This window comes from Taurulus bubalis (assembly GCF_910589615.1).
Source record: "Taurulus bubalis genome assembly, chromosome: 21".
NCBI lineage: Eukaryota > Metazoa > Chordata > Actinopteri > Perciformes > Cottidae > Taurulus > Taurulus bubalis.
Window position 1 is genome coordinate 10,404,995 of NC_136609.1, and position 10,000 is coordinate 10,414,994.

Sequence of the window (10,000 nt, forward strand, 5' to 3'; positions counted from 1 at the left end):
ACGCTGAGAGCGGCTGTTTACATGTCAGACAAGTACTTTAGTCAGGATGCATCCACAGGAGAACTAGTTTAATTCATCCAGTAGGGGGCGGTACAGTCATTTCATCTGCTGCAGACTCGTCACAGTATGTCAAATGCACTGTTTGTCCAGTTTGGTGTGGAGGAAGTGAGATCCTATTTACCCTTCCAGAAGAACATATGCTGGCATAGCAGCAGATTAATGCACTTGTTTGTTTTGAATAAAATGATAAGGAATCAAGTGTGTGTGTAACGTTTGAGTGTCCATGCGGTCAACTTCATGCACAAGAGTCGAACCCGAGGATGAACCGGTCATCAGTCGGTGAGTAAACCAGTGAAACTTGTTGCAGGAGTGACGATGACGTAGCATGGCGTGAAGAATGAGGCTGGCTTTGATTACAGCCTTGGCGTAATTTGACTGTGTTCCCCTCTATGTACAGTATGCACTGCATCTCTCACTCTGAACTTCTGAACTTTATGATCAGTGAGGGACATCTGAAAAAAAGAAGAGACACAGGAAAAAGCCACACGGAGAATAAGAGGGAACATAACAGGGATCAAAGCATTGGGCGTCTTTGGCTTAGTCTGTGAGGAAGAGGAGGAAAAAGAGGGCCGCTCAGTCTGACTGCTCTGTTTATACACACTGCCTGAGCTCCTGCCACTTGTAAAGGCATCATGGGAAATTGACTGTGTGCTTACTCCCGCAGTCCAACCCTACAACCATTTATTATACATCAACTACTCCACCCAACTGCCACCAACCAACCAACCAACCAACCAACCAACCTCAGAACCCCACTGCTCTGACATAGAGGATCAACATGTGAAGATAGTTACATATTTCGGATCTCGAGTTATTTATTCCAGATCCAATTATTGATACTACTTTTAACTTTCTATGTATTTGGATTATGGGAATGCATCGTTAGATTGTAGTTTTTATTGATAGTGGCATGGTCCGCCATATAATTAAAACACACCTGCTGTTACCACCGGTCACCACAGGTGTCTCTAAAGCAGCCATGACTGAATTATTGTATTTTAATTTGTCATGAAAGAAAGCAAACAAAACCATCGGCTATTTCTATTTTTTAATGCCTGTCACCGAGTCCGACATGGTTTTACGTCAATATATAATTAGCGTCTGTGGCTAAAACAAAGTTGACTTTCGCCATTGTCATATTGCAGTTTTTAAACGTGCATAGCCACAAATAGATGCATTACCTCATCACTATGCGTCCTGCTAACAGCTGTAAAAAAGCTAAATTGTGTCATTCTTTCACAAAAAAATATATATACTAGTCAAGGTGGAGGTGCTCATTGAACACTACCGCTTTTGTCCACAGGGGCCGCCAAAGCCTACACAAAATGAAAGTTCCTTGATAGTATTTAGTAGTAAATAGTATTTGCAAATGTTTTTTAAAAAGGAGGAAGAGGAAGATATTGGTCATTTAAAAAATATATATATTTTCAACAAGTCCTTACATTTATCCAACAAAGCATATGTTTGTCAATGCCTTTGAGATATAAGTACAATTGCATCAGAAAATAAATATTAACATTAGTTTAACTCTTTTTTTCCCAGAGAAGACCATAAGATGAGGTCGAACGCTCCGATAAAAGCAAATACGGGTCTGTTTGTTTGTTAATCTGTGTTTTTTTAATGCTGGTTTATTATTCCTCTGCATCAGTCCTAATGGTGCTATAGCTTTATTTCAGGTGAGGGGACAAGTTGGATGGTTGAGGATGGTCTTACCACATGTTTAATATTAACAGACTTGGGAACAGAAGTCATAAATATCAAAGTTTGAATTAATATTCACCAACATGAATGGGTGCTTCAGTGAATACGCTCCAGCTTCTTAGCAAGGTCAGCACAGGGAGTGAGAGAAACAGATGATGCGGGGACTGCGAGTCATTTTTCTCGAAGTGATCGGGGAGTGAACCTGTCATTTACTCAAACAGACAGACGTGAACGGAGTGTTCTCCGCCTCGATGCCCTGATTTGTTTGTGATGCCAACAAAGTCTGATTGGATTTGAGGAGACAGACGGAGACAGAGGACGACGATGACAACAGCAGCGAATGAATGGAGGGGGGGAGGGGTGGCATCACAGCGGTCCCCAGGGAGACAAAAGGTCAAAACCCATACTCACCTCTTTGGCTCAGAATAGAAGATGAGTCACATCTGCATCATCAGACCGGGAGCCAATCAGAAAGCTGCCTGTCACAACCTGCATCAACAGATGACCAACCAATCAGAGAGCTGAAGCTTTTGGATTCCTATAATTTTTTTGCAAATCAGATTAATTTTTTTGACTGAATACATGCATCTAATGTATCGTGCTAATCCTGAATTAGCAGTTTGTATAGAAAGTAAGGTTCACAGTTATTTACCTTGTCAATATATGAAGGGAGAAGATGACCCGAGTCCTATTGTTGTGAGGATGACTCACTTCCATAAAAGCTGAATGCTGTTTAGATCTGCTGATCAATGCCAAAAATATTAGGAATTGATATGAGAAAAATCTATAACGTTAACCTATACATCTTGGATTAATAAAGTATGTATTAATAAAGGTGAAATGTGGTTGCTTCCTGCATAGACAGGTGATTTGCACACAAGTTACACAAACAACACAAGCGTTGTCTCCCCTGCTCCACAGGGCGGCTAGGTTTACTGTTGTCAATGAAAGGTCACGACAGTCATACAACACCAATGTGCGTGAAAAGACAGAGACGACCCCGTCCCTCTAGTGGAACACCTCCGTAAACTGATATCTGAAGGAGAAAGGAGACAGACGAAAGAAAGGAGGAAGGATTAGCGATAAGGAAAAGGCTGAATAAAAAGGAAAGCAGAAAGGGAATAAGACTATTGTTTGAATAGGAACATAAGATGTACACACAAATACCTGATGGGAACCACTGGAGTCCAGTATATGACGAAGGGACCACTAACACACCCTCTGAAATGTTAAGGGATCACCAACGTCATTAGGGTTCATCCTCTGGGAACCACGAATGGCTGCAGCAAATGTCAATCCATCTAACAGCTGTTTAGACATTTAAAGTCTGTAAATAAACAACACTTGGAGATGCCGATTTCCCTGTAATCCACCCAGATAGTGTAACAGGTCAGAGCTGCAGCACACACACACACACACACACACACACACACACACACACACACACACACACACACACACACACACACACCTGCAACACAATGGACAGGGTTTCAGTCTCTTTGTCTCTCTTAGGAGAAACAATCTGGGGCAGGATGAGAGATGACAGATGAGAGATGAGGGAGCCGAGCCTGAGCAATCATGGAGAAGAAAGAAATATCTATTTAATTCCCACTTTGGAGAGAGTGTGTGTGTGTGTGTGTGTGTGTGTGTGTGTGTGTGTGTGTGTGTGTGTGTGTGTGTGTGTGTGTTGTAGAGGCACTATCTCAGGATGTCAAAACAGTCTCTACGTGTCTTTTCTGTCCTTCTTTCACACAAAAACACATTATTCAACTCCTTTTGTCTTGTTTTGATTGTGCTATTTCCAATTTATTGCACACACATTCAAATAAATGAAATCGCAACGACTCGAATCTCCCGTTGTCGACTTTTTCATTGACATTTGGACTTGTCATAGCAAGAAAAAGGCCCGGGTGGAACTAATAACATTAACGAGGGCTCAGTTCCATGTAAGTGTCAGGAAGCCACTGTGCACACGACCAGTCAAAGAAATGGAGACATGGCCTCTTGAAGGCCACTTAGCCGGCTGGTTAAAGTTGATCTCACACTAATAAGATGACAAGATGAAGCTGTGCCAACCGAGTGAGGGATATATCAGTCCAACAACCCCCAACAATACACTTGAGTAAAAGTATACAACAATGGAAATGAATCTGCATTCAAAAATATTACTTAAAAGATAACAGAAGTATTATGCACAAAGTGGAAAGGTAAACATACTCAGTATGCAAAATGGCTCCAATCAAAGTGCCATACTATGATTTGTATTTAATAACTGGATTATTATACGGCTAGTTAGTGCTGCATTTTAGTCATCATCATGATCATATTTACACACAGTCCTGTAAAGCAATTTGTAACTATAGCTTTTAAATAAGTGTAAAGGAGTTAAACATACAATATTTCTCTGTGAAAGTATTAAGTTACATAAAATACTCAAGTAGACATTGTACTTAATTGTATAGGGATAAGTTTCGCAACTGATTATACTTTAAATATGTTTCCAAACATAGTATTTTACATAACATTTATAATATTTGTGTTGTGTGTTTTTGGGGCGTGTTCGTAATTCGACACCTAGGGGGGCGGGGCTTCAGCGCGGAGCCGGAGAGGCAGCGCACGCGAGGAGGAGAGCGAGAGAGGCTGACGCCGCGCGCACACAGCTGGATGGAGAGCAACGGCTCCGCAGTCGGAAGGATGTGAATTTTCGACATTTTCTGAAGTTTTTCAAGGACTCGTACAGGTGGCGCAACTCACGGCCGGACACCAACGACCCGCTCCAGTCCAGGCAGACAGACAGAGACAGCCATGATGGAGTCCATCCTAGACAGTTTGGCGGCTGATAAACTCTATCCGGTCGGCGGGGCCAACCTGTTGGACCTGGAGGAGCTCAGCGACGGAGACTTCCTCACTAACGTGGTGAGTTAGTCCTGCTTTTAAATCACCTCCTGTCACGTGAGAGTCCACAGTATTAAGAAACCACCTGGTGCTGTTTTCTTCTTCTGCTGGAAGTCAGCAGTCAGGTTTTCAAGTCCCCGAAAATCAAACGCACCTCTGCTGCCTGTTCCGCCCGGAGCCGGACCTCAGGAGGGCGGTGCAGTTATTGAGATCCTGACCGACATCCGGGGCTCGTAACCTGTTGCGTGCGTGCGTGCGCGCGTGTGCGTGTGTGTGTGTTTACTGTAGTTGTGCAGACCAGTATGTGCGACTGGGAACACCGAGTTACTGGTTGTGTGCGTGCGCGTGCGCGTGTGCGTGTGTGTATGTGTGTTCAGCAGGCAGGTGTTGCAGTCCTCAGACCTGACTATTAATATGGTATGTGTGTGTGAGACTGGACATGCCCTGAACAGAGTCTGGTTGTGCAGAGCTGGTGTGTGTGTGTGTGTGTGTGTGTGTGTGTGTGTGTGTGTGTGTGTGTGTGTGTGTGTGGTAGAGACCACTATTGATTAGACAGTACATGCATTAGCTAAATTGGTCTTCATCAGCTTTTAATGAACTCTAGTGTTTGTCTTAATGAAGCCTTTATTAGAAATGAAGTCATATTTTAAGTATTTTTTTTAAGCAACATTTCACTCGGTCCACTCTTTCAAATGTGAAGATTTCTTCTATGATTGAAACTCAATGTTTTTTGTGTTTTTCTGCGTGTTGGTCAGACGAAACAAGACATTTAAAGATGCCTTCATGGCGTCTGGGGAACTGGTGACCGGCGTTTTATGTCAAACACTGAGTTGACTAAACCGTTATGCACTGTCGGACTGCAGCCATGCGAAGCCCTTATAGCTACCGTGGATACTTTAATGAAATCTTATCAAAGCAGCTCGGCGCTGCTGCACAATAATCAGCGTTGCGGTACAACATCTGCACACACAGTTGTCACTGTTATCAATTACATCTCTCCTCTTTTCAAAACCACCTGTTGCTGCCGAAGCTCTCTCCTTATCCTCAGGAGAGTCTTTAGTCCAGGATGCAATGCTCTGACATGCAATAACAATGTATTCCTACTCATTCAACCCCAGCTTTGCACTTTTAATTCTGTGCAAACGGACGATGAATATCACAGTATCAGCAGGAAGTACATTGTGTTCGTTCTACCGCTAGCTGGCTCCTTTTTCCACTCTGTATCGCTCCCTCTTTTCCTTTTTTGTTTAAGCGGCACAGGTTTTTTAAGCAGGCCTCTATTCTAGTCCGTGAGTCAGCCCAGCAGTCTGCTCGTGGTTTAACCCCCCTCGTCCCTGTTCTAAATAAAGTAGTCCACCAGGCTGGGCGGTACCCGCCGAGGACACGAGAAAGGATGATTAGCTGCCCTGCAACATGCCATGCTTCGATATTATTTAACCTCTCCTTCATCTGTAATCTGCAGTTGTGTTGTATTGGTGCTGATGATGAGTCAGTGGCATGTGTTCATGCATGTGTTCATCAGCACCAAAAGAGTAAAGTTCTGAGGCACAAACTCCAAATAAGGAGCAGAAAGATGCTGTGAAGCTGAAGGAAACTGCAGGGTGTTGGTTCCTCACCACAGATGACTCCCGCCCACTGCACATTGTCATTTCATCCTTTGTTTGTATGAAATGTTGATTATAGCAGCTTTGGCAATCATTATCAATGGCCGCACGCTTTTTTTTTTATTCATACAGTTCCGTGTGAAGATAAAAGAGGAGGAGAAAGTTATCCCGGCACCTCTCGGTCTGATAAAAAGACAAGATAGGATGCCATATTTGTATTTCTGAGAGAAAAAAAGAAGAAAAAAAAACAAACCTTGAGTTATTGTTGAATTTTATTGTGCATAACAATTCCTGTTAGACGTGAACATCACTTGGCTCCAGCTGTAATCGTGCATCATGTTCACTGAAGCATGTGATCACAGTATCAAGGATCCCGCATGGATGACCTCATCAACCACGTATGGGGACTCCTAACGGGTTGGAGGAGCTCTGTAAGCAGCGCTCCTCACTCCTGCAGGAGGAAGGAGCAGCTCACGATTATTCTCATCAGGTATTTGAACTGGGAGTGTTTTAAAAGTCCCGTTAACCGCCTGCCATGCAGAGATACTGTGGGTCAAACATGTTGATGAACCAAAACAATGTGTGTGAAAAGTATACAGCTGACAAAAAGAGCTGATTTATTATATTCATTATGGAGCTGAAGTCTTTTAACTTGACAGAAAACCATTGATGTGATTTGTGATGAAAGAAACACTCTGGCTTCTCAGATGGGAACGATTTCTCTGTTTTTATTTAATTGCAAATCAAATATTTTTGGTCCTGTTGCACAGAAAAAACATCCAATTTGGTGTTCTGTGAAATTGCAATCTCGCCAGCTGTTTTTAAAATATATAGTGTAAAGATTTGGACCAGCGGACAAACCTAATTTACACACGTACAAACTGAAGCCTATACTATTTGATTATTTTCTATTTTCTGTTTGTAGTAAAACCTACCTACAGAAAAACAAAATACTATTTTAACTTTCTGTCCTCTACTTGTCTTTTCTCTCTGTTCTCTCCTTTCTATTCTTTTCTATTCTACTCTCCATTCAGACCCTGTACTCCAGCTTTAAAGGGACACGCCCATCTCATTTGCATGCTCGTTGCCGATTGGCCGCCGAGCTGCCTGATGGAATGTGAGCAGGCATGCAGCAGTGTGTGTGCGTGTGTGTGTGTGTGCGTGAGGGGGGGAAAAAATACTCTTCTACTGTTTTACTGAGATGAACTAAAGCTGAGTTCACTTGAAATCTCAACACACACACACACACACACACACACACACTCGCTCCTCTCTCGGCTTCCAAACACTGCCAAGCCGCTGCAGCCGTACACAACCAACCACATGAAGCCAAATACAGTAGAGGACATTGCCATTTTCTTATCTGTGGCAGCCAGTGTTGGAGGATAATGACACCATGTTCTCAGGTCTCTCACTATTTCATTTTACAGTGCAAGAAGTATCCGTCGTCTTTTTTATTGACTTTTCAAGTCTTAAAAGCAGTTACAAAAGTCTGCTTATGGATTCAATTAAAAGATTACACCAGTGTCTTTGCATGGCCTAAATCCTGAACACTTGACTTTACCTTTGAACGCCTTCAAGTGCACGCTGTAACATTTCAGACGGGTAAATGTAGGGATGCAATTATTTTATAACATGGGAAAAATGCATGTCGTCACTTTTCTATGGTCTGACTAACAGACCAAAACAAAACGATATACGTTTTTCAACCACACTGTATCAAATCCTCACTTTTGAGAAGCTGGAAACAGAGTTATGACATCTCTGCTTGAAAAATGAGCGATGATCAAAATATTTGTCGCTTAATTAAAGATGAGGCTTGCAGAATCAATAACTTATTTAAAATCACTTTTGTAATTTGTTTGGTTTTGTTTGTTTGTTTGTTTTTTGTTTACCGGTATTTAAGTTATGTTTGACTGCTTTGCTTCACTGTAGAGCACTTTTTTTTAAAAGGTGCTATATAAATAAAGTTATTTTTACTATCTTATTAATTATCTGTTAATGGAGCAATCTGTCAAGTCGTTGCAGTTCTTCTCTGATAATGTCCTGAAGCATTGTAAAGGATTGTGGTGGCATTAACGCACAGCCGTGCATGTTAAGTGTCACTAATACTGATTCATAGAACCCATTCCAAATCTATATGATATATGCATGAAGACATTCGCCTTTTAGTCCATTTTTTTTCCGAAAATGAAGCGATTGCAAAAGCTTGCGGTCGTGATGCTGCAAAATGTAATAACTGTGGGAAAGTGAGTTGCTGCAGAGAGGAAGTCCGTCCAGCATGACGGAGCGTTTCCTGGAGTAAGACGATTCAGGGCGCAGTACCTGTAGGACACTGAACAGTATTTACTTTGTTTACGGCAGCGTTAATCTCATGAAATGTGTTTTCCCTCCAACATGAATCCTATTCCTCTACATGAATAGCAGCCGAAACCAAAAGATATCAGAAACCCAGACATGTTACCAATTGGGCTAAACAGAACCAGAGCCACTACAGTTGGCACGCGAAGGTCAGAATTTGAGACGACATGGCTTTTACAGTGTACTTCCCTCTGGCTTTTACGCGATGTTCTGAGCAGTTTACGACGCTTTCCACTGCAGTTTTCATGCCGTAATTAATTACATCAAACCTCCGGGCCTCCGCTCTCAGTCCAGTTGTTCCCTGTGCTTCCCCCCTCGTCCCTGAGTCAGGGAAATGAAACGTTCCCCAACACACACGCATGGCCAACGGGGGAGACTCTTCACCTGAGCCAGCGAGGCGTCCGAATGAAAGGAGGGAGATGTGGAGGCGACACCGTTAATTACAGGCACAAGGGAGTCGCTCTCTGCTTTCATAATTACTCCTTTTGCTATTTTTCCACATCTCGGCCCCTTCCCCACTAATGACACGCCACCCGCTGAAATAGGGGCTCAAGAACTTTCAACGGCGCTTGCCTCCCTAATGTGATTCTTTTACCAGCAGAGATGGAGGGAGGGAGAGAGGGAGGGTTCAGGTAATGAAAGGTCCAGACCTCTGGGCCTCTGGTCACACCGACTGCAGCTGTTCCTTCACCAGCTTCCTAACACTGAGCCACTCTGGACTCACAAAGCTTCCTGTCGCTATGACAGCAATAACGGCTTCTATTGTGTGTGTGTGTGTGTGTGTGTGTGTGTGTTTAACATAACATTTGCCTCTGATGAATGTCAGGTGGTGCAGGTGTGAAGCAGGTTGGCGCCTGAACGTTTTGACCTTTTCTCCCGTCAAATCATTGTTGGGAGAAAATAATATGCTATTATCTGCATACAGGAGGAGGCTGATGCGCTCAGTCTGCCCGGTAAACGGAGACAGCCATAGCAACAATTTGATGATGTGAATGCTTCCTTTTGTTCTTTTACTTATAATAGTGTGCAGCTTTTAATAGTTTGTGGTTTTTAGGTTAAGATGACAACTAAGTGTCAATCTCCAAAAACATGTTAAACATCTCTCTTGCTATTACTTGATTCACCATGTGCATTTCTAATTGACATATTTATTTAACCGAAAAGGAGGGAGGATCAGATGGACATGAATGAAACAGTCTGCACACGCCCGATGAGAGGAGATCTTATCAGCCAGAATAGTTGAACATGCCGGGTGTCAGAAAAAAAACACATCTGCCATGGGCACACGCTCGCCGTGCCAGGTGATAAGAAAAAGATTAGCCTCAAGCGGGGCTGTGCTGGCCGTGCGTGAGAGCGCCGTCACCGGCTCCAGGTGT

General features: G+C 43.0%; 2 protein-coding genes across 2 annotated transcripts in view; both read left to right on the top strand.

Moving 5' to 3' along the window:
* LOC306753179 (ras-related and estrogen-regulated growth inhibitor) overlaps nt 1–74 on the top strand; it is a gene marked incomplete at its 5' end in the record, with an annotated part of 3,850 nt that extends 3,776 nt beyond the window's left edge. Inside the window, one exon of the mRNA XM_079237037.1 lies at nt 1–74. This exon is cut by the window's left edge and continues 520 nt beyond it.
* A 4,495-nt stretch (nt 75–4,569) lies between these two features.
* creb3l1 (cAMP responsive element binding protein 3-like 1) overlaps nt 4,570–10,000 on the top strand; it is a gene marked incomplete at both ends in the record, with an annotated part of 19,181 nt that continues 13,750 nt past the window's right edge. Inside the window, one exon of the mRNA XM_079236863.1 lies at nt 4,570–4,680. Within this exon, the coding sequence (XP_079092989.1) occupies nt 4,570–4,680 (111 nt within the window). The remainder of the gene's footprint in view (nt 4,681–10,000) is intronic.